This window comes from Rhinolophus ferrumequinum, chromosome X, assembly GCF_004115265.2.
Source record: "Rhinolophus ferrumequinum isolate MPI-CBG mRhiFer1 chromosome X, mRhiFer1_v1.p, whole genome shotgun sequence".
Classification (NCBI taxonomy): domain Eukaryota; kingdom Metazoa; phylum Chordata; class Mammalia; order Chiroptera; family Rhinolophidae; genus Rhinolophus; species Rhinolophus ferrumequinum.
The window spans coordinates 47,650,589-47,675,897 of NC_046284.1; the positions used below are offsets into that span (position 1 = coordinate 47,650,589).

Here is a 25,309-nt window from a genome sequence, read left to right on the forward strand (position 1 = left end):
CACCGGCAGGGCAGTTTCAGCACAAAGCAAATCACCAAGCACAACAGCAACGACAACAGCAAAGAAAAAAATCAAATACATTCACATGCAAAAAACAGCCGATAACCCCCACTGGACACAGGCAAAGATATCAAAGATATAAAGACAAAGCAAAACAACACAAAACAAAGCAAAACAAAAAGCAGCGACAGTCTCGGCCTGAGCCCACCAAGCAATGTCCAGGTTGTCCTCTGCTGTACCAAAGAGCCCCCTGCTTATTGCGCAGGAAGAGCCGGTCACCTGGTGCCCAGAGTGACTTTGGGACTGCAGACTTAAATGCGTGGGCCTGAGGGGTCTGGATGATAGTTTTTACAAATTCAGTGCAGTTTCTTACCTTGTCTGCACATATGCACACTGAGAGTAGCACCACCAGCCCCGCGTCCAGAACTCCTGAGTCTTAGGGCACTTCTTCAGTGTGCGTGTGTATGGGGGGATGCGGGCGGGAGATTTCTGATCTGCTGACCGTGCCTCACAAGCTGGGCCCCGGCAGGGCAGTTTCAGAGCAAAGCAAATCACCAAGCACAACAGCAACAACAACAATGAAGAAAAAAATCAAATACATTCACATGCAAAAACACCTGATAACCCCCCTCGACACAGGCAAAGATATCGAAGATATAAAGACAAAGCAAAACAAAACAAAGCAAAGCAAAACAAAAAGCAGCGACAGTCTAGGCCTAAGCCCACCAAGCAATGTCTAGGTTGTCCTCTGCTGTACCAAAGAGCCCCCTGCTTATTGCGCAGGCAGAGCCGGTCACCTGGTGCCCAGAGTGACTTTGGGACTGCAGACTTAAATGTGTGGGCCTGAGGGGTCTGGATGATAGTTTTTACAAATTCAGTGCCGTTTCTGCCCTTGTCTGCACGTATGCACACTGAGAGTAGCCCCACCAGCCCCTTGTCCAGTACTCCTGAGTCTCAGAGCACTTCTTCAGTGTGTGTGTGTGTATGAGTGCGGGCGGGAGATTTCTGATCTGCTGACCGTGCCTCACAAGCTGAGCCCCGGCAGGGCAGTTTCAGAACAAAGCAAATCACCAAGCACAACAGCAACGACAACAACAAAGAAAAAAATCAAATACATTCACATGCAAAACCACCTGATAACCCCCCCTCGACACAGGCAAAGATATCGAAGATATAAAGACAAAGCAAAACAAAACAGAACAAAGCAAAACAAGAAGCAGCGACAGTCTATGCCTAAGCCCACCAAGCAATGTCCAGGTTGTCCTCTGCTGTACCAAAGAGCCCCCTGCTTATTGCGCAGGCAGAGCCGGTCACCTGGTGCCCAGAGAGACTTTGGGACTGCAGACTTAAATGCGTGGGCCCGAGGGGTCTGGATGATAGTTTTTACAAAATCAGTGCAGATTCTGCCCTTGCCTGTACATATGCACACTGAGAGTGGCAACACCAGCCCCGTGTCCAGAACTCCTGAGACTTAAGGCACTTCTTCAGTGTGTGTGTGTGAGTGCGGGCGCGAGATTTCTGATCTGCTGAAAACCCAGAGCTGCGCCTGCCTCACTGCTGATCTCCGGGTGTGTCTCTGCAGCTGCACCCGCCCCGCCCTAGGCAGGCCAGAAAGGGTAGGGGCTGGGGATGGAGGGGTCTTCACTCTCCCAACCCAGCCGCGCGTCGCCCTCTTCCCGCAGGCCAGAAAAGGTGGTGGTTGGGGGTGGAAGAGCCTCTTCTCTCCTAGCGCAGCCAAAATCACACACACTTCCCAGTCTCCCTGGGTCAGGGCTGCCCGTCCGGCTTCCCAGAGTCTGAGCTTTACGGCTCCTCTGTAATCTGCCGCCACTCCTCAGTTCAGGGGCCGGTTTAAGTCTCTGGAAGGGCGGGGTAGGACTGGAAGATCGGGGCGGGGTAGGGGCCCAGGTATGGAGACTGTGTTCTTTGTCTGCCCTCGGGCGACTCAGTCCGCCCTCCCGGCGGGAGAGATCAGCCGTGGGACCCAGGGAAAGAGCCCACCTCCCGGTCTCTGCGCTCTCCGCTCCGCCCTGGGCTCCCGTGCGTGCCTGGCACAGCGGGTCCCACCTCGGTTCTCGGTTTTCGCCCCCGCCAGCCGAGGCTCCGTCGCGGGCTGGGATCTCCCGCCGCTGCCGGCCGGGCACTTTCACTCCGCTCCTGTTTTTCCTTCCCCTGCTCGCCCAATTAGCGCACCTTCAAGTACTCCTTAGCTTCAAGTAAACCACGAATCTCCCCGCTGTTCTGTGCGATGAGCAAAAAGTTCCTTGATGGGTTATAGGTCTTATTTGCAAGAAGATCCGAAGGAGAACTCAGAAAGTGCGCCCTGCTGCCGCCATTCCTATGACGTCGACACAAAATGATGATGCGGCCGGTCTTCAGTGATCCTGAAGCGCCATATTCATAATTTTTTGAGGAACCTCCACACTACCTTCCATAACGGCTGCACCAGTCTGCATTCCCACCAACAGTGTATGAGGGTTCCTTTTTCTCCACAGCCTCTCCAACACTTGTTACTCTTTGTCTTGTTGATGATAGCCATTCTGACTGGCATGAGGTGATATCTCATTGTGGTTTTCATTTGCATTTCTCTGGTGATTAGTGATGTTGAGCATTTTTTCATATGTCTATTTGCCATTTGTATGTCCTCTTTGGAGAAATGTCTCTTCAGGTCCTCTGCACATTTTTCAATCGGGTTGTTTGTTTTTTTGTTGTTGAGTTGCATGAGTTCCTTTTATATTTTGGATATTAGCCCCTTATCGGAGGCACTGTTTGCAAAAATCTTCTCCCATTCAGTTGGTTGCCTCTTTATTTTGTTGATGGTTTCTTTTGCTGTGTAGAAGCTTTTAAGTTTCATATAGTCCCATTCATTTATTTTAGGTTTTCTTTCCCTTGCCTTTGGAGTCAAATTTACAATCTGCTCTTTGAACCCAAGGTCCATAAGTTTAGTACCTATGTTTTCTTCTATGCAGTTTATTGTGTCAGGTCTTATGCTTAAGTCTTTCATCCATTTTGAATTAATTTTAATTTTGGTACCTGGTGACAGATAGCAGTCCAGTTTCATTCTTTTGCACGTGGCTTTCCAATTCTCCCAGCACCATTTATTGAAGAGGCTGTCTTTTCTCCATTGTATGTTTTTGGCTTCTTTGTCAAAAATCATCTGTCCATATTTATGTGGTTTTATTTCTGGGTTCTCAATTCCATTCCATTGGTCTATGTGTCTGTTTTTCTGCCAATACCATGCTGTTTTGATTATTGTAGCCCTGTAGTACCATCTGAAGTCAGGGAGTGTGATCCCTCCAGTATTGTTCTTTCTTCTTAAGATTGCTTTGGCTATTCGGGGTCTTTTGTGGTTCCAAACAAATCTGATGATTTTTTGTTCTATTTCTTTAAAAAATGCAATTGGGATTTTGATGGAGATTGCATTGAATGTGTATATTGCTTTGGGTAATATAGCCATTTTAACTATGTTGATTCGTCCAATCTATGAGCACGGAATGTCTTTCCATTTTTTTGTGTCTTCTTCAATTTCTTTCAAAAATGTCTTACAGTTTTCAGCATACAGGTCTTTCACATCCTTGGTTAAGTTTATTCCTAGGTATTTTATTCTTTTTGCTGCAATTGCAAAAGGAATTGTTTTTTGTATTTCTTTTTCTGAGATTTCATTGTCAGTATATAGGAATGCAATGGACTTTTGTACGTTGATTTTGTAGCCAGCAACTTTACTGTATTCGTTGATTGTTTCTGATAGCTTTTTGGTGGAGTCTTTTGGGTTCTCTATATATAGATAGCATCATGTCATCTGCAAAGAGTGAGCATTTAACTTCTTCATTCCCAATGTGGATGCCTTTTATTTCTTTCTCTTGCATGATTGCTCTGGCAAGGACTACCGACACTATGTTGAAAAGCAGAGGTGATAGGGGACAGCCCTGTCGTGTTCCTGAACGTCGAGCAAAGGGCTTCAGTTTTTCATCATTAATTATAAAATTAGCTGAGGGTTTGTCATATATGGCCTTTATTATGTTAAGGTATTTTCCTTAACATAAATGGATGTTGTAGCTTGTCAAATGCTTTTTCTGCATCAATTGATATAATCGTATGATTTTTGTCCTTTATTTTGTTTATGTGATGTATCTCATTGATGGATTTGCAGATGTTGAACCATCCTTGTGCCCCAGGGATGAACCCCACTTGGTCGTGATGAATAATCTGTTTAATGCATTCTTGCATTCCATTTGCTAGAATTTTGTTTAGGATTTTTGCATTTGTATTTCATCAGAGATATTAGTCTGTAGTTTTCTTGTTTTGTGCTGTCCTTACCAGGTTTTGGTATCAGGGTAATGTTGGCATCATAACATGAGTTAGGGAGTACTGTCTCTTCTTCAGTTTTTTGCAAGAGTTTGAGCAGGATTGGTATTAGATCCTCTTTGAAGGTTTGGTAGAATTCACTAGTGAAGTCATCTGGTCCAGGACTTTTGCTTTTGGGAAGGTTTTGGATGACTGATTCAATTTCATTACTGGTGATCGGTCTGTTTAAATTTTCCAGTTCTTCATGGTTCAGCCTAGGAAGGCTATATGTGTCTAAGAACTTGTCCATTTCTTCTAGGTTATTGAATTTGCTGGCATATACTCCTTCATAGTATTCTTGGATGATCCTTTGTATTTCTGTGGTGTCCGTGATAACTTCCCCTTTTTCATTTCTGATTTTATTAATTAGTGTCTTCTCTCTTTTTATCTTAGTGAGTCTAGCCAAGGGTTTGTCAATTTTGTTCATCTTTTCAAAGAACCAGCTCTTTGTCACATTAATTGTTTCTACTGTCTTTTTGTTCTCTGTTTCATTTAGTTCTGCTCTGATTTTTGTTATTTCCTTTCTTCTGCTGATCTTGGGTTTCATTTGTTCTTCTTTTTCTAGTTCTTTAAGGTGTAACATGAAGTTATTTGTTTGAGATTTTACTTGTTTCTTGAGATAGGCCTGTAATGTTATAAATCTCCCTCTTAAAACTGCTTTCGTTGTATCCCAAAAATTTTGGTAGGATGTATTTTCATTGTCATTTGTTTCTATGTATCTCTTGAACCCTCTTCTAATTTCTTCTTTGACCCAGTCGTTCTTTAAAAGTATGTTGTTTAATCTGCATGTATTTGTGTGTTTTCCTGCTTTCTTTTTGCAGTTGATACCCAATTTCAAAGCCTCGTGATCAGAGAATATTCTTGGTATGATTTCAATCTTCTTAAATTTGCTGAGGCTGATTTTATGTCCCAATATATGTTCTATCCTTGAGAATGTTCCATGTACACTAGAAAAAAATGTATAGTCTGATGTTTTAGGATGACGTGCTCTATGTATGTCAATTATGTCCATTTCATCTAATGTGTCATTTAGGGCTGCTATTTCGTTATTTGTTTTCTGTTTGGATGATCTATCCATAGCTGTCAGTGATGTGTTTAGGTCCCCTAGTGTAATTGTGTTTTGGTCAGTTTCTCCCTTTAGTTCTGTTAGTAGTTGCTTGGTATATTTCGGTGCTCCCTGATTGGGGGCATAAATATTGATGACTGTTATGTCTTCTTGTTGTTCAGTCCCCTTTACCATTATGAAATGTCCATCTTTGTCTCTTGTTACCTTTTTCACCCTGAAGTCTGTTTCATCTGATATCAGTATGGCTACACCTGATATTCTCTGGATACCATTTTCTTGGAGTGTCAATTTCCACGCTTTCACTTTGAGTCTACACTTGTCCTTGTAGCTGAGATGTGTCTCATGGAGACAGCATATGGTTGGGTTTAGTTTTTTGATCCAATCTGCTACTCTGGGCCTTTTTATTGGTGAGTTCAGTCCATTTACATTTAGGGTGATTAGTGATATGTGAGGATTTCCTGTCATTCTATCATAAAGTTTTCTTGTAAGGCTGTGTCTGCATTGTTTCTTTGCCTTTTTGTTGTTGTCTATTATTTCTGTGTGGTGGTATTCTATGATGTTTCCCTCTGTTTCTTCTTTTGTTACAGTATATATTTCAGTTCTGGATTTTTTTTTTTTTTGAGTGATTACCCTTAAGTTTATGTAAAAGAAAGTTTGATATTTAGAGTATTCCATTTTCTTCAGCACGCTTACTTTCTCCATTCCCATATTCCGGTTCAGGCCTTTACTCTCCCCCCTTTTATGTTTTGGTTGCCACAAATTGTCCCTGTTGATGGTGGTCAAATAGCCTCCTTTAGTATTTCTTGTAGTGCAGGTCGTATATTAGAAAATTCCCTCAGCTTCTGTATGTCTGGAAAGGTCTTTATTCCTCCTTCATATCTAAAGGATATCTTTGCTGGATATATTATTCTTGGCTCAAAATTTCTCTCTTTCAATACTTTGAATTTTTGGTTCCACTCCCTCCTGGCTTGTAGAGTTTCTGCTGAAAAATCTGATGATAATCTAATGGGCTTTCCTTTGTAGGTTACCGTCTTCTTTTCGCTGGCTGCCTTGAGGATTCTTTCTTTGTCGTTGATTTTAGACAGCTTGAATACAATGTGCGTTGGAAAAGGCCTGTTGGGATTGAGGTAATTAGATGTTCTATTTGCTTCTTGGATTCGAGGATCCAGTTCTGTCCACAAGTTTGGGAAGTAATAAATCGACAATTTGTTTCAATATATTCTCTGTTCTCTTCTCTGTTTCTTTCTCTTCTGGTATGCCCATTATTCGTATATTGCTCTTTCTGATAGAGTCAGAAAGTTCTTGTAGAGTTCTTTCATTTCTTTTAAGTCTCAAGTCTCTTTCTTCATCCATCTGTGTAATTTCCAGGTTTCTATGTTCAATGTCACTGATTCTTTCCTCCATCTGGTGAACTCTACTACCTCAGCTGGCTATTTCATTCTTAATTTCTTCTGTTGAGTTCTTAATGTCCAGAAATTCTATTTGGTTCTTTTTTAAGATTTCAATCTCTTTCGTAAAATGCTCATGTTGTTCTTTGATTGTGTTTCTGAGTTCATTAAACTGCCTTTCAGTGTTTTCTTGCGTCTTCGTTGAGCTTTTTCAGAACTGCAATCTTGAATTCTCTGTCGTTTAAGTCACATATTTCCATATCTTTAAGTTCCTTTTCTGGAGACTTTTCACTTTCTTTCTGAGCTGTCGTGTTGCTTTGCTTATTCATGGCAATTACTGATTTATTATTTCTCTTCCTAGACATCTACAAGAGTGGCTCTGCATCAGGTTGATAGGAAGAGGTCTTTCTTTTGTTTTCCAGTACTTGTTGGTAGAATGTTTTATTTTCTCTCCGACTGCAGCTTTTTTTTCTCTCTTACAAGGTAGTGCTATGTTTTCTCTGCATTATTCCAGTTTCTCACCCAATGGGGGGATTCCCTGGGAGACGGGCTTCTCCTCTGTTAATAGTTCACGTGGGTCACAGGGTGCAGTTTCCATGTGGGTATGCGGAGAGCTTTTGAAGTTCCAAAGCTCTTCCTGCACCAGATTCAGAGCCTGTATGTTTCATCAGTTCTGTTTACTCCTGCAGGGATCCGCCCAGATAGGTGGGGAGAGGTGGCCCAGAGCAATGGCAGCGACCACCACCACAGCCTGTCCTGCTTCCACAGCTCCCTCCCGTAACTAGTTGGGCTACGAATCTGTGTCTGTGGTCCACAGTTCTCAGAACAGCAAATATTCTGTTCTTTGGTGTGACACTGCTACTGTTCCACTGCTAGCACCGGGCAGGTGGGGGCAGGGCGAGCTCTGGGAGGGTAGGGAGGGTGCGGCTAGTCTCAGTGCCTAAGGCTGCCGTTCTCTTCTGGGCAGTGAGGGCTTAAACCACCGTTTTCCGCCTTCTTCCCTCAGTCTTTGCTCCGAGGTCTCTGCCGCGAGCGTTGGGTTCAGCCGTTTTATATGCTGCCCCCTCAGCCCTGTGGGCCATAAGCGGAGCCCTAGCAGTCCGAGTTCTTCTCTCTCCCACAGCTGAGGTAGTTCTGGGATACAGTGAGCTCAGAGCACTGAACTAGGTCTGTGTCCTGCGCCCCTGGTTCCGTCTCCGTACTTCTCCCTTCCCTCCGCCCCTGCTTGCGAGATTCGCCCACCTTTAGGTGAATTCAGTAGTGGGCCTCGTCGTCTTTCCTGTGTGCTGTGCAGGGAGTCCTTTGTGGACTTATAGTTGTTCGATTAGTTGTAAATTCCAGGGGTGATTTAGAGGCTCACCTCATGGCGCCATTTTGATGACACATCATTAATTCTTTATAAATGTAGACAATGATACACTGAGAGCTTAGGTAGCTTGCTCAAGGTTAGACAGGTAGAAAGTGGTACATCTAAGGTTCAAATATAGGCAACTGGGCTCCCAAGTTCTTAACCCTGACACACTACTGGAAGGATGCAATGAGGGGAATATGATATAGCCCCTTTAACTACCTGTTTATTTCAAGCACAAGCTAAAAGCCTCTCTTATCTGTTTGGATGGAAGTACCTACCATGGTCTGCATATAACCTGAGGCAGGGAGTTGCTGTCGCTGGCGTTTGTCCCAAGAGAATAATACTGGCATGCTTCTACAAGAGACTCCTCTGTGCATGTGCATGTAAAACCAAAGCTAATATGACCTTTCCTCTCCCCTCCCACTACTGCTGAAACTGCCTTTTGCTGCTCTGGCTCTAAATAAAACACTGGCTGTATGGAAATACATAGAGACCAGAGGTCAGACCTGAGCTTAGAGCTTAGAGGTTACAAGGCTGGAGTAGCCTGGAGCTGGGAGATAGGAAGCTATGTATCAAAAAATGTGTGTGAATTCTCTTTTTAAAAACAGAGTTTTAAACAAGAAGTGGGCATTGTATTTGAGTGGTAGAATTATGAGTGTCTTTTATTTTCTTTTTATGTATTTCTGTATTTTGCAGTTTTCCTTTAATGAGCTTATATTACTTTTATACCTAAAAATCAGCACTGTTTTAAAAGATAAGAAAAAGATTGAACTAAGACATAAAAAGAAACTACCACTCTGTTGAAATGTCAGTATGAGAGCATGATAAATGCAATATACGGAAAACCCGCCCTAATGTTGGAGGGATAGTGGATGGGGGGAGGGGCGTTGTCACTGTGTGAGGGATATAAATGATAAATGTCGAACTGTTACATTGTTTTGTGCACCTGAAACTAAAAAAAAAAAAGAAAGAAAGAAAGAAAAAAAGGAATCAGAAGGTAAAAATTAAAATAAATACTCTGTAAAAGTAAAAAAGAAAAAAGAGTATGTAGCTCTAGCTCTGGGTAGTCCTGGGCTCTGGCACTTACCACAGCAGAGAACTTGTTGAAGTCACATAAGTTCTCTGCACCTTAAATGGAGATAATATCACTACCCATCTTATTGATTTATTTTGAGACTAAATAAATTTATATGTTCACAGCATGTAAGTGTCCATAGTGGTTTGCTATCATGATTAATCACTACTTCCTGTATTCCACGTCATTTTTCTTTTCTTGGATTTCTTGGACTTTAGTTTGTTGCCAATATTTTTGCTGCTATGAATAAAATATTTTTGTAAAATTTAGGGGGAAAGAACAATTTTGCTTTTAGAGTCGGTTACTATTTTGGCTGGTAGAAAATTCTAAAATCACAATATTTTTTTCCTAAAAACTTTGAAGACTTGTTTATTTCATTTTGTTTCTAATATTGGGTAATCTGATGAAAAGTATAATGCAGCTCATTATACTTTTCCTTTATAATGAGCTACCCTTTATAAAGGATTACCCTTTCTTTTATAATTAATTTTCTTTTAAATAAATTTTTTCCCACAGAGAATGAATATTTTGAAATAGTTTTCATTGTGAATGTTTATGATTTTAATCAGTTTTGTGAAGTGGATTCACAAGTAAATCGGGGGAATCTTTCTTTACCATATTGGCAACCCTTTCACTGCATTAACTGATTTCAAGTTTTTTCTCCAAAATGTGTCAAAAATCCACAAAAATAATTGCAGTGTTTATGTTTTCAAGTAAATACAGTTAAAGTGCTACATTTTATTAAAATAAATGATTACTTTAAACTTAAAACAAAAAAACACCAGAAAACCCGCCCTAAGCTAAATTATGTGTTTTTCAAATTGGTCCTAGGTACCCCTCTACCCTCTTTCTGTGTCTCTTCTCTTTTCTCTAGCCTTCCCTTCCTACCCCTTTCATACCTTAGATGCTGACTATAGCTGTTATATATGGACCAGCTCCTCTCACAGAGAAACAAATTCACTCTAACGTGTAGGTGACTGGATTATGCTTCCTCGGCGGGGCGGAGGGTGGTGTGGTGGGAGTGGGTATGTGTTGTAAGAATAGAACTCTGGAAGAAGTTTATCTTAATAATTTAACCCAATTGTTGGACTGTAGCCACCATTTCTAGTTATGAAATTTCATCAAATTTATATTACATTTTAAGATTAACTTTGGGAATATCAACCTAGTAAAATTTTGTTTGAAGTATAAACAAATACCTTTTTTGTAAGGAAAAAAAATAGGAGTAGGGAGTCTGCAGGGAAATGGGGGAGATATTTTGATGATTCTTCAGTGATTCCCACAAATGCATTTTATTTATTTATTTTTATTAAAAAAATTTTGGATGGGGTGAATATTGGGGAACAGTGTGTTTCTCCAGGTCCCATCAGTTCCAAGTCCAGTCGCCGTTTTCAATCTTAGTTGCAGGGGGCACAGCCCACCATCCATGTGGGAATTGAACTAGCAACCTTATTAGTAGCTCGTGCACTAACCAACTGAGCCATCTGGCCACCACCCACAAATGCATTTTAAACTTGTCGTGGGATTGGATAGAACCGGGTAAAAGGATTCTATGGGTTTTATTTCTTGGTAATATTGTGATATACATAAAATTTTTTAAAAAAAAATTTTCCTAGTTAATTTCAGAGTTAAAATTATTCTCTTGCTTGCTTAGAACAGGCGAATCCAGGATACATATTACTGACCTCCATAAATAATGATAGCTCACTATGTTAATAACATTTAGTACTATTTTTCATATCCATATCTGGTATAGTCCTGTCATTTTTTCTGTGAAGTTCAAGATATGTACATTTTAGACACCTAGACTATAACAATAATAATGCATTTCATATATAAAATTATGTTCTTTCACTTTTAGGGTATGCCTTTCTAATGTGAGATGGAAGACAGAGCTACACAGTCATACTTCTGTTTTCCTTCCTTCCTTCAGAAAGATTCCTGACCAGACATGGGTGCAGTGTGATGAGTGTCTCAAATGGAGGAAGCTTCCTGGCAAGGTTGATCCGTCTACATTACCTGCAAGATGGTTTTGTTACTATAATTCCCATCCAAAGTACAGGTAAGGTTAGGACTCAATATTATGCCAGAGATAGCTCCAGATTTGTCTTTATATTCTAAAACACTTCACATCTCAAGTCTACACTCTTCAGCGTGGCATTCAAGCCGCTGTGCCACCTGGTCCCACCCTATCTCTCCAGCCTTATTTCTCACGGTACCTGAACTCACACCCTGTGCTTTAGCCAGGCCTGTGGCTTCACTGTTCCCCACACATGCCACCCTTACTCCCTCCTCCATGACTTGACAGTCATTCCACTTGGCTTTCAGTGACTTTATGCATTCCATCTGCCTATCCAAATCACATCCATCTTGAAAGCTTAAGTGTATTGTGTGATACTTCTCCTGTTGACAATAGTGATTTTACTCTGGCTTCCTGAGGTACTTAATTATTGACATTTGCTCACATACTGTTTTGTATTTTTGGATGTTTTTCACATGCATTCACTTTGTCTCTTCAAGAGATTATAAGCTGTTTGAGAACAAGGGCTTTACACTTAGGGTTTAGTTCATGTTTCCTATGCCTGAATCTGTTGCAGCACCTATTGTACATTCAATGCTGTTTTCATGTTTGTCTTCCTAAGGCACCATACGTTCCTTGTAGCAGCTAATATCTAGATTGTGCCTGGCATATCTGTGGGCATTTGTTTCCATTTAACAAATATTTCTTTTATTTGGCTCAGTAGTCACATAGGTCTACAATAATAATTCAGTTAGCTTCGTTTCAGCCGTGATGTAATTTTTTCCCCTCGGGATAAATGCTGATAGAAAACAAGGTCCTAAAACAGTGTGCTTTTTAGGGAAAAAATGTTTAAAATGGAGGAAATTAAATAAATGAAATCCAGGTTTGTAATGAGTAAGCACTCCCCCAGTCTCCAACTGTGCCTAAGTACCTCTCCACAGGAGAGTAACTGGGACTTTTTGATTAGAATATGGGAATGAGTGCTTAGAAGTCTCACCTTTGAATCCTGTATCTCCTATCAGTTTTTTTTCTTTAATTAAAGTTTATTGGGGTCACAATTGTTAGTAAAGTTACTTAGATTTCAGGTGTACAATTCTATAATACGTCATCTATATATGTCACACTGTGTGTTCACCACCCAGGGTCAGTTTTCTTGCCATCACCATATATTTCATCCCCTTTACCCTCATCTACCACCCCCACCCCCCTTACCCTCTGGTAACCACTAAACTATTGTCTGTGGCTATGAGATTTTTGTTTCTTCATTTGTTTGTCTTGTTCTTTTGTTGTTTTCAGTTTTATATACCATGTATAAGTGAAATCATATGGTTCTCTACTTTTTCAGTCTGGCTTATTTTGCTCAGCATTATAATCTCAAGATCCATCCATGTTGTTGCAAATAGTACTATTTCATCTATTCTTATGGCCAAATAGTATTCCATTGTGTATATATACCACAGCTTCTTTATTCATTCATCTATCGAAGGACACTTTGGTTGTTTCCATGTCTTGGCCACCATAAATAAAGCTGCAATGAACATTGGAGCACGTATATATTTATGCATAAATGTTTTCAGATTTTTTTGGGTAGATACCCAGGAGAGGGCTTGCTGGGTCATATGGTAATTCTATTCGTAATTTTTTATGTGTGTCTTCCATTGGTCTGTGTGTCTGTTTTTCTGCCAATACCATACTGTTTTGATTATTGTCCTGTAGTACAAGCAGAAGTCAGGGAGTGTGATACCTCCTCCATTTTTTCCCCCCTCAGGATTGCTTTGTCTATTCAGGGTTTTTTGTGGTTCCATATAAATCTGATGATTTTTTTGTTCTATTTTAAAAAAATGCCGTTGGGATTTTGATGGGAATTGCATTAAATCTGTATATTGCTTTTGGTAATATGGCCATTTTAACTATGCTGATTCTTCCAATCAATGAACACGGAATATCTTACCATTTCTTTGTGTGTTCTTCAATTTCTTTTAAAATGTCTTATAGTTTTCAGTATATAGGTCTTTCACATCCTTGGTTAAGTTTATTCCTAGGTATTTTATTCATTTTGTTGCAATTTCAAAAGGAATTGTTTTTTTTTTTTTAATTTCATTTTCTGAGATTTCATTGTTAGTATATAGGAATGCAATGGACTTTTGTACGTTGGTTTTGGAGCTGGCAACTTTACTGTATTTGTTGATTGTTTCTAATAACTTTTTGGTGGAGTCTTTAGCGTTTTCTATATATATAGCATCATGTCATCTGCAGAAAGTGACAGTTTAACTTCTTCATTCCCAATTTGGATGCCTTTCATTTCTTTCTCTTGCCTGATTGCTCTGGTGAGGACTTCCAACACTATGTTGAAAAGCAGAGGTGATAGGGGACAGCCCTGTCGTGTTCCTGAACGTAGAGCAAAGGGCTTCAGTATTTTCACTGTTAGTTACGAGATTAGCTGAGGGTTTATCATATATGGCCTTTATTATGTTAAGATATTTTCCTTCTATACCCATTTTATTAAGTGTTTTAATCGTAAATGAATGTTGTATCTTGTCAAACACTTTTTCTGCATCTACTGATACAATGTTATGATTTTTGTCCTTGCTTTTGTTTATGTGATGCATCACATGTATCAATTTCCGTATGTTGGACCACCCTTGTACCCTTGGGATGAACCCCACTTGGTCGTGATGAGCAATCTTTTTAATACATTGTTGTATTCGATTTGCTAGAATTTTGTTTAGGATTTTTGCATCTGTATTCATCAGATATATTGGACTGTAATTTTCTTTTTTTCTGTTATCCTTACCAGGTTTTGGTATCAGGGTAATGTTGGCCTCATAAAATGAGTTAGGGAGTATTGTCTCTCTTTAATTCTTTGGAAGAGTTTCAGGAGGATAGGTATTAGATCCTCTTTGAAGGTTTGGTAGAATTCCCTAGTGAAGCCATCTGGTACTGGACTTTTTCTTTTGGGAAGGTTTTGGATGACTGATTCAATTTCCTTACTGGTGATTGGTCTATTTAGATTTTCCAATTCTTTGTGATTCAGCCTAGGAAGGCTCTGTGTTTCTAAGAACTTGTCCATTTCTTCTATGTTACTGAATTTGGTGGCATAGAGTCCTTCATAGTATTCTTGGATGATCCTTTGTATGTCTGTGGCATCCGTGATAACATCCCCCCTTTCATTTCTGATTTTGTTTATTTGTGTCTTTTCTCTTTTTATCTTAGTGAGTCTAGCTACGGGTTTCTCAATTTTATTAATCTTTTCAAAGAACCACCTCTTTGTTGCATTAATATTTCTATTGTCTTTTTGTTCTCTATTTCGTTTAGTTCTGCTCTGATTTTTGTTATTTCCTTCCTTCTGCTGACATTGGGTTTCATTTGGTCTTCTTTTTCTTGTTCTTTAAGGTAGAACATGAGGTTATTTATCTGGGATTTTTCGTTTCTTCAGATAGGCCTGTAATGATATAAATTTCCCTCTTAAACTGCTTTCACTGCATCTGAAAAATTTTGGTAGGATGTATTTTCATTCTCATTGGTTTCTATATATCTTTTGATCTCTCTTCTTATTTCTTCTTTGACCCAGTCGTTCTTTAAAAGTATGTTGTTTAATCTCCACATAATTGTGGTTTTTCCTGCTTTCTTTTTGCCGTTGCTATCCAATTTCAAAGCCTTGTGATCAGAGAATATACTTCGGATGATTTCACTCTTCTTAAATTTGCTAAGGCTAGTTTTGTGTCTCAACATATGGTCTATGCTTGAGAATGTTCCATGTAGATTAGAAAAGAATGTATAGGCTGATGTTCTAGGATGAAGTGCTCCATAAATGTCAGTTACGTCCATTTCATCTAATGTGTCATTTAGGGCTGCTATTTCATTATTTGTTTTCTGTTTGGATGATCCATCCAGAGCTGTCAATGATGTATTTAGGTCCCATAGTATAATTGTGTTTTGGTCGATTTCTCCCGTTTTTTTCTGTTAGTAGTTGCTTGGTATATTTCGGTGCTCCCTGATTGGGGGCATAGATATTGATGACTGTTATGTCTTCTTGTTGTTCAGTCCCCTTTATCATTATGAACTGTCCATCTTTGTCTCTTGTTACCTTTTTTTTATCCTGAAGTCTAATTCATCTGATATCAGTATGACTACACCTGATTTTCTCTGTATACCATTTGCTGGGAGTGTCAATTTCCACCCTTTCACTTTGAGTCTATATTTGTCGTATCTCTTGGAGGCAGCATTTGGTTAGGTTTAGTTTTTTGATCCAGTCTGCTACTCTGTGCCTTTTTATTGGTGAGTTCAGTCCATTTACATTTAGGGTGATTAATGATGTTGAGGATTTCCTATCATTCTATCTTTGGTTTTCTGGTAGGACTGTGTCTCCATTGTTTTTTTGCCTTTTTGTTGCTATTATTTCAGTGTGGTAGTATTCTATGATATTTCCCTCCGTTTCTTCTTTTATTGTGTTATATATTTCAGTTCTGGATCTTTTTTGAGTGGTTACTATCAAGTTTATGTAAAAGAACGTTTTATATTTAGAGTATTGTAATTTCTTCAGCATGTTTACTTTCTCCATTACCTTATACCTGTTCAGACCTTTACTCTTCCTCCCTTTTATGTTTTGGTTGTCACAGATTATCTCTGTTTATGCTATGTGTTGATTTCTGCGGTGCAGTAGCAAGTTGGCTTTTTCTTCTGTTTCTTTAAGGTTTTTTTTTTCTTCTTTACACTGTCTGTTATGTTTAAGTGTGTAATGTCTTATTTGGTGTAGAGGTTGCCATTTCCTGCTTCGGTCTGTCTGTTTGTAATACTACTCATGGTTTTGTATTCTTTTGTTTTTTGTTTCAGGTCGAATAGCCTCCTTCATTATTTCTGGTAGTGCAGGTCGTGTGCTAGAAAATTCCCTCGCTTCTGTTTGTCTGGAAAGGTCTTTATTCATCCTTCATATCTAAAGGATGTTTTTGCTGGATATATTATTCTTGGCTTATCATTTCTGTCTTTCAATAGCTTGAATATTTGAGTCCACTCCCTCCTGGCTTGCAGAGTTTCTGCTGAAAAATCTGATGATAACCTAATGGTTATCTTCTTTTCCCTGGCTGCCTTGAGGATTCTTTCTTTGTCGTTAATTTTTTACACCTTCAATACAATGTGCCTTGGAGAAGGCCTGTTGGGGTTGAGGTAATTAGGTGTTCTATTTGCTTCTTGGACTCAAGGATCCAGTTCTTTACACAAGTTTGGGAAGTTCTCATCGACTGTTTTAATATACTCCCTGTTCCCTTCTCCCTTTCTTCTCCTTCTGGTATGCCCGTTATTCTTATATTGCTCTTTCTGATGGAGTCAGAAAGTTCTTGTAGAGTACTTTCATTTCTTTCAACTCGCAAGTCTCTCTCTTGTGCAATCTGTGTCATTTCCAGATTTCTATCTTCGATGTCACTGATTCTTTTCTCCATCTGGTCAACTCTACTACCTAAGCTGGTTATTTCATTCTTCATTTCTTCTATTGAGTTCTTAATCTCCATAAATTCTATTGTGTTCTTTTTTTTAAATTTCAATCTCTTTAGTAAAATGTTCCTTTTGTTGTTTGTGTTTCTGAGTTCATTAAACTGCCAGTGTGTGTTTTCTTGCATCTCGCTGAGATTTTTCAGAACTGCAATCTTGAATTCTCTTTCATTTAAGTCACATATTTCCATGTCTTTAAGTTCATTTTTCTGGAGACTTTTCACTTTCTTTCTGAGCTGCCTTGTTACCTTGGTTATTCATGGCAGTTAGTGAATGATTTCTCGTCCTGGGCATCTACAGGAGTGGGTTCTACACCAGGTTTATAGGAACAGGTCTTTCTTTTGTTTTCCAGTAGGTGTTGGTAGAATGTTTTTTATTTTCTCTCTGACTGCAGCCTTTTATTTTCACTCACGCTGTAGTGTTATATTTTCTCTGCACTGTTCCAATTTCTCACACTGTGAGGGGATTCCCTGAAAGGTGGGTTTCTCCTCTGTGAGTAGGTTGCCTGAGTCTCAGGGCACCACCTCCGTTGGGGGATGTGGAGAGCTTCTGAAGTTCCGAAGCTTTTCCTGCACCTGATTCAGGGACTGTGTGTTTCAGCGGCTCTGTTTGCCCCTTTAGGGATCTGCTCAGATAGGTCAGCATGTGGAGGCGGGGTGGTGGGGGTTGTGAGAGGTGGCCCAGAGCAATGACGGCAACCACCAGCACAGCACAGTCCTGCTCCCAGGGCTCCCTCCCCTTCACCAGAACTAGTTGGGCTGCGAGTCCTTGGCTGTGGGCCACAGTTCTAAGAACTGCAAATATTCTGTTCATTTGATCTGACACTGCTACTGTTCCGCTTCTAGCACTGGGAAGGTGGAGGTTTGGCAAGCTCTGGGAGGGTAGGGAGGGGGCGGCTGGGCTCTGAGCCCAAGGCTTCCATCCTCTTCTCGGCAGTGAGGGCTTAAACTGCCGTTTTCATCCTTCTTCCCTCAGTCTTGGCTCTGAGGTCTCTGCCTTGGCTCTGAGGTCTCTGCCGTGAGCAGTTGGTTCAGCCGTGTTATATGCTGATCCCTCAGGCGGGACTGCAGGCCATAAGCAGAGCACTAGCAGTCCGAGTTCTTCCCTCTCCTTCACCTGCGGTAGCGCCGGAGTACAGGGAGCTTCGAGCTCCGGTCTGTTCCTGTGCAGCCGGCGTCTCCGCACTTCCTGCTTCCCTCCTTCCCTGCTCACCCAATTTGCTCACCTTTAGATGATTTCAGTTGCATGTCTCTTAGTCTTGCCTGTCTGCTGTGCAGGGAGTCCTTTGAGGAATTATAGTTGTTCAGTTTGTTGGAAATTCTAGGAGGGATTTCAAGAGGCTCACCTCACGTCGCCATTTCTATGACCACTGTCACATATCTCCTATCAGTTTACACTTCGTCCAGGAGACATTGCCTTCCAGGATACTATGCCCCCTTATAAAATGGATGTAGCATAGTGTTTCCAATTATTACTCATTTTTATTTATTTGTAGGATTACTTTTGACCATTGACTATATTTTCAAGGACTGCTTTCAGTTTTTATTCCTCTAAAATTCTCTTCTCATGCTTTACATATAGCAAATATTTTCATTTATAGAATTCTCCTTTTTTTCCTTTGTTAGTCTGTGTTCTGTTCTTTTTATGAAGTAAATTCCTAGTCCCTTATTGCTGCCTCTGATTTTCTTCAGGTGTCATCACCTAGTTTAGGGATTCTCATGCTTCTATATGGCATCTTGGGAATTGCTTTCTAGTAAATGAGAAGCAAAAGACCTAGATTCTAGTCTAGCAATATTCTCTTTGTGTGGAACCTTAAGCAAGTCTCTCTTGTGCTTGAACTTTACTGTATAAACATAGAGATTATGCTTCATGCTGTCCACCATCATAGGAATTTTGTAGCTGTCAGGTACTTTGAATGTCTTGGGAGAAAGGTGATACAGCACCAAAAATAATTAGATGATGGTATGCCTTGAAATAAGGATTGGTAAATGTTAACCTTGGTTAACATTTTTGTGATGTGGGTGGAATCTGACTCTGTAATGTTAGAGGGTTGTTAACCTGTCATAGTTGGGTGGAAAGTAAAGGGTAAAAGTGAAGGGCATATTTTGTTTCCAAAAGATAATGTCTTCTCTGCACTGCAGGAGGTGCTCTGTTCCAGAAGAACAAGAACTCATTGATGAAGACCTGTACTTGAGCAAAGCTAAGAAACAGTTGAGTATACCTAAGGTGGTGTTCTATATCATACAGTAGAGGAGCCTGACTCTTCTAATAGGATGGGGGAGTTTTGAGAAGAGAGATGATTTTTTTTCCTTTGGGGTTTTCAGTGATTTAGCTCCTCACCTTGCTGTTCCACCAGTTCTTTATTCTTCCAATTATCTCCTACGTGTCTCAACTAGTGCTTGACTTTAGTCTCTCTCCCTTCCTGACCCTCTCTCTTTTGATGAAGCGTGTGACATCTCTCTTTGGTAGCTGAGTTCAGGAAGGCACCCTTGTTGCTCAGTGAGGCCCACATTATTTCTAATTTGGAAGGAACATTATAACGTAAATCTACAATTGGTAATCCATTTCAGACTGAGAAATTTCATAAGTGAACTAAATAGCACTTTTATCTTCTCCTAGAGATCAAACTGTTGAGAAGAAGAAGGTGCCAATGGAAAATGAGGACCACCAGGTGAGAGACAGTCCACCCTCTTCCTTTTCTCACACAGAATTTTCCGCAACAGCGGCCATAGGTTGAAGGAAGCAGCAGTCTTGAAAGCTGCATAGAAATAACGAACCATTTCTTCTGGTGGTCTTTTTTTTTTCATTGAATCTTTTGATTTTGCTTTGATCTGCTCTTACTGATGTTCAGATCACCAGAAGTAGAAGAGCCAAATCATTAATTTCACAGACTTGGATTCAGTACTGATTCTGGACAGTGTGAATGTCACCTTCAGTGTCACAGAACTTTCAGACTTCTGTTCCATCCTCATACAGGCTGCTCCTGTTGAGTGTCTGGTTTTCCTCAGTCTCCTTTCTTCCAGGATTCAGGGGTGATTCTTCCTCCTTCCTTTTGGGAAGAAGGGGTGGTTCTTTGTGCCCCTACCCCATCCCTGCTTTCAGGCTGGCTGGCTTTATAAAGACTCTGCTGTTTTGAATTTTCAGGAGCACTGTCTCTCGGACATGGTTGCCCAGCTCCGGACGCTGAAGGGTGCAATAAGGTTGGCCGTCCTTTCAGGGACACTCCTTTCCCGACAGCCACCATAGCACCCATGTATCTTCCCCCCACCCGACCCTGTCTTTTTGCATGATTTTCCTGTTGACCCTCTTTCCCAGAGAGATATCTGCTAGTCGCATGTTAGATTCACCTTCCACCCACTCAGTCAGGGTTGGTCAGACTGGTGAGGATAGAGGCAATTTAATATTAATTCTTCTTACAGTCTACCGAGACCCACATATATGAATATTCAGGTTTCGTGCCCTAATGTCTTGGCTTAATGGTCTGACGTAGAGACTGGGAGATTTCCTGGGACTGCCCTGTCCTCATTCAGTTTACCTCCCCTTTATATTCCTTCACCTTCATCATTCATATTGTTTTCATAAGCTGGCTCTCCCACAAGATCCCAGATGCATGTGTCTGTGTGTGTATACTATGAATAAATGTTAACGTCTTGCATGCATTTCTCCAAAACCAGCACCGATACATGCTGCAATGCTTTTTCCTTCGCCCCTACCCTCATCACAGATCTTAGAGAAGTGAAAACCCAGCCTTAAACTGGGTCACAAGGGAGAATTAGACACTGACTAGAGGGCCTGGGTTATGTCATGGGTGGGATGACTCTAGGAGCCAATAAGTGAGTTGGGGAGGTCTGTTGGCAACCAGCTGATAAGGTTATAAGTGAACGTGCCTGGGTTCAGTGTTCTAGTGTACGTTACTGTGTGCTGTTTGTTTTGTGTAGGAAACAGTTTCTTTTTATTTGGCCAAGTGTTCTTTCCTAGCATCAAAAGGATTGACTCATCCTCTGGTGTTTAGTTTGAAATTGGGATTTTTACAAATCATTTCTTTTTTTGCTAGGTATTCACTAATCCACTGAAGATCCCTGTGATTCAAGGTATGGATGAATTGAATAATAAAACAATTGGATATGAGGAAATTGATAGCCCTAGCCAGCTTCCATCTGTTGGAGAAGAAAGCAGAACACCTCTTCAACTTAAGTCTCTGGATTCCAGCGTTTTTCAGTTTTCCAGGTGGGTAGAAAACATAGTCTGTCTTTAATAGTAAGTCTCAGGCTCCATTTTCCTGCAAAGTAAGTTGGTATGGTTCTCATGGTGATGGTATTCCTAAGGCCTAACATGGAATTCAGAAAGAGAAACACCATTTGACATTAATAGAATTGTGTGTTGCATGTATCCCCAGGTTTTTCAACATTACAGCTACTATGTCAAGTCTGTCCTTTTTTTATGATTTTTTTGAGGTGATCATCTGACCAGTGCTCTTTTATGTATTCACATTATGCTGTGTAATGAAATAATGGACATGAAAACTCTGAAAAGAATAATGTACTGTGCAAATGTAAGGTGAAGTTACATAGATAAGCATTGTTTGTCTCCTTAAGTTTAGGAATCCTGAAGTCCCCTGGGGCCCCATAGGCCTAGCACACATTGGCCACATACAAAAAACCTATTAGAAGTGTACCATTAAGTAAGCCTTCTAGTTCAGTTTCCTAGAGTAAATTACTAGTATGAGTTTAGTTTTGGGCTTTACTTGTTCATCTTCTAGCTTCTCATCAACAGAAAAGAACATACTTTTTCTTTTTGTTAAATATCTGGACTATTGGAAGCACTGAAAGATACGATTGCCCCTGTACTGCCTACCATGAGACTGGAACTCAGGATCCTTAACTAACACTTGCTTTCTCCCCTCTGTTATGCTTCTTTCTTCTGGCAAGGCCAAGCCATAGGGCAGGTAGAGTTGCTCTCTAACAGTAGAAACTTATATACTTATCAGTAATGTGACTGATACATAGTGGGTTGTGAACTTTTCATTGACCCTCTTCAGTTTGGATATCTTCTTAACATATTGTAGGATATAAGCTATGGAATACATAATAGGGTAAAAATGACTCCTGTTTTTCCCCCCCATATTACTGATTTCTGTCCTTGTTTCTTGCTTCTTAGGTGGGTCTTTTCAGCTTCTCATCTAGACTAACATCTCTACATTTGTGCAAGTCCCCTATTCAGTGATTCTTCCACAATTAAGCCCTGTAGATATTGGAAACACCCCATGACCCCTCTGAACATGAACAAAAAGTCTCAAGAGGAAGTAAGCTATTAGGAACAAAACTAATAAAACTCTAAAAGAATTAAATGATAATTTGTATGAAAGCATCTAGAGGTACTCATTAACTAATGATTGAATTTGAGTCATATTGATGGAGCAATTTCTAAGATTGAACTGTGCAACAAGGGGTAAGAAATACAGTCTAGTCAGTCTCACGGGCTTGAGCCTAATTCTACTCTGTTCCCATCTATAGTTTTTCAACTCCCTTTGTAGGTTGGTAGGGATGTACAGTAAAGTGCTGTATGTTTGTGAAGTACAGTGCTACCTTTCTACCTCAGTCTCTGAGATAGACATGTATCAGAATTGCCACTGGAGCATCAAGGTGTCATTGTTCTTGAATGCTACACGTTCCCTGCTGTGACCACTTGCCCTTTTTCTTCACTGTTTCTTCTATTCTTTGTACTGGTTTTTGGTAACCTGAAGGCGATTACAAATACTAACCTATGTGTGTGGGTGTATTTTATGAGTGCAGTATATCAGTACATCCATTGGGTGGCATACTTCATCTGAGATTTCTGTGTGAGTTCATGGAACTGCTGTACCCAGCGTTGGGTTTTGGCTATAACAGACAGGTAAAGCACTTTAATTGTTCATGTGTGGTTTTAATTTGAGAATAATACTCTTTCATGCGAAAGAGATATGTGATAATTGGTGTTATTGCTGATATTATATTTTATGTAAGGTCAGTAAATGATGATTATGTCATTTCAAGCTACATATATAGGGCAATTCTGAGTGATTGGAAAGAGTCTGCCTTTTCATAAGGGAAAATGAAGGTGTTCAAGAGTTCAGTGAAATATACAGGGTTTCCTGATAAAAACAATGTTAATAGAATAATACATTTAGTTAAGAGTTACAAAGGTCTCCCTTGTTATTATTAAAACCTGAAGCTGATAAGGGTCCTTGGATCATGTAGTACCGCTCTCTAACTCTAGGTAAAATAAAGCCTACATGATCCAAGAGAATTTTTAAAATTTTTGTGGGGTGGGTTATATGACCTGGTAAGGCTTCCCGAGGTATCATTGGAAACAGCTTTGTGAGTCTCACAAATCTAGGAAGGGGAGGAGAGCACCTGCAATAAAGAATAGGTTCACCCAGTATGAAATAGGTGTAACCTTTTAGGGAAAGACAGCTTATTTATGTTAAAGGAAATCATCCTTTTCTGTTTACTCATTCTATATATGTTTGAGTGCTTACTGTATGAAAGGCAGTGTTCTAAGGCAGTGATGGAATCAAAGATGAAGGAGCTTATGGTAATCAAAGTTTTATATGTAAGTATTCCCAATGCATGCTAGGTTTCCTATGAGTATTACAAACTAAGGTCTAAAGTAGCCGTAAGCATATGGACAAAGGCGAGAATTAGTGGCTGTAATTTATTTAGATATTTAGAGAGCCTTTGAGTAAGCTGTATGTCAAAGGCTATTTTGTTCATGTTTAAGAGGATAACCAAAAAAAAAAAAATCCAAATTATACTGTAACTGTGGAAGGAAAGAAGAAACATTCTACGTTTAAAGGAATATTTGAAACAACAAACACGAGGTAGAAAAGAGCAATTTTTAAAATGAATAAGTCGATTCAGGGGCCAGTATTAACATTTTAAAATATGATTTTGGAGAGAGACTTCCAGAATGGAGAAGTGAGAAGTGCAGTGGGCACTTTCACCAATAAATAATCATTTAACTGGAAAAAATTATTTAAAAAAAAAACCCAATCATTCCAAGTTCCTGGAAATTGTCCTAGGAGCATACAGCAAATGGAGAAACATTTATTCAAAACAATCTATTGAATCTCAGCATATAGACTGCTCTGATCCTTCTCCAAGCTGTATTTTATGAAAACTATGCAGCAAGCTCTAATCCAGGTGGGTGTGGCCAAGAAGTTGGGGGTGCCCTCTAACCCTAGCTCCTAGTCTGGAGATGTGGTTTCACCCGGGAGGGGCAGGCCTCCAACATTTCTCATCTTTCCCAGTTCTGTCTTGCAGAAGCTCTATTCCAGGCAGACCCAAGAAGGACTGGGTCTCTCTTCTCCCAGCCAGCTTTCTCTTCCTTCATGCAGCCCCCACGCAGGGCGAAAACACTCACTTAGGGACAGCATGCTGACAATCCTGGGCCCCTATCGCTCCAGCCTCAGTTTTCTTATAGGGCAGGGGTTCATCCTAGAAGGAGCAAGCTAAAAACCATCCTGGCACCTCTTCATAAAAAAAATAAAATTTCACTCTGGGAGAAGTTGGCCACTGTTCCTGCCCCTATCTCTTGCACAGTGGTTCTACTTAGGGAGAGAGGCAGGCTTTAAAGATGAAGAACTCCTTATCTCTACCTGAGATAACTGACTTTATGTGGAACAGATCATGGAATATTCTATTCCTAATGGCATCGTAAAAAATAATGGAAATCTTGGTGGAGAACAATTAAGAGGGCACTCATGGCTCCAAATACAAGTTTACAACAAGCAAAATGGCCAAGTAATTGGATGTTTGGTAACAGAGAGAACCAAGGAAAAAGATAGTCAAGAAGATCTCTTCTGGGATCACGGTCAACCCTGGGGGTTAGGAAGGTTGTGCATAAACACAAGGCTGCACCCCTCTGGAGCAATCACACTAGGATATAAGGTGGACTTGAAAGCAGTCCCCAAACCTCACACAGATCAAACAACAAAAGGCAGGTGCCTCAATGGAACTAGGGGCTTAAGTACAACTGCTAACCAACCACTGGCTGAACAATAAGCTGCTCTGACCCAGGGGCATGTCCTAGTAAGCAAGGCTTAAAAATAAAATTACACATATCCCTGGTGGTCTGAAAGACTGTGTGCATACTCAAGGCTGTGCCCTCTCAAAAGTGACTGGAGAGGGAAAATCCACTACCTCACTAAATGTCGGGCAGACACATAACTTCCTTGAACTGTGATACAGCCTCTAAGCCACACATACATCCAGTGTTAAAGGGTAAAAATCTTAACTAGCTGACAGGGCTTAGGCCCAACCTTTGGCCAATAAATGGCTTATGCTGACCCAGGAGTGACTCCTAGGTTGCCAGGTAAACCATAAAAAGCAAGAAAAATGTGAGGAGGAATATCAGAGGCTGCATTCTGTGGGAGAAATATTAGGTTGGTGCAAAAGTAATTGCGGTTTTTGCAGTTCAACCTTTTAAACAGCAATAACTTTTGCACCAACCTATAGATTTCATTGGGGTCAATTCAGCCAAGTCACTAAATAAACAACCAAGCAATCTCAACCCTTCTGGGAAGTGGGATCAGTGTCCAGAA

At 40.3% G+C, this 25,309-nt stretch overlaps 1 protein-coding gene across 4 annotated transcripts in view; it reads left to right on the forward strand.

Moving 5' to 3' along the window:
• The window catches only part of MORC4 (MORC family CW-type zinc finger 4), a 74,717-nt gene that overhangs the window by 36,200 nt on the left and 13,208 nt on the right, over positions 1 to 25,309 (forward strand). For all 4 annotated transcript variants that reach the window (XM_033120023.1, XM_033120013.1, XM_033120042.1 and 1 more), the window contains 4 exons: positions 11,158 to 11,286; positions 18,870 to 18,938; positions 19,348 to 19,399; positions 20,783 to 20,955. In XM_033120023.1, coding sequence (XP_032975914.1) covers positions 11,158 to 11,286; positions 18,870 to 18,938; positions 19,348 to 19,399; positions 20,783 to 20,955 — 423 coding nt within the window. The remainder of the gene's footprint in view (positions 1 to 11,157; positions 11,287 to 18,869; positions 18,939 to 19,347; positions 19,400 to 20,782; positions 20,956 to 25,309) is intronic.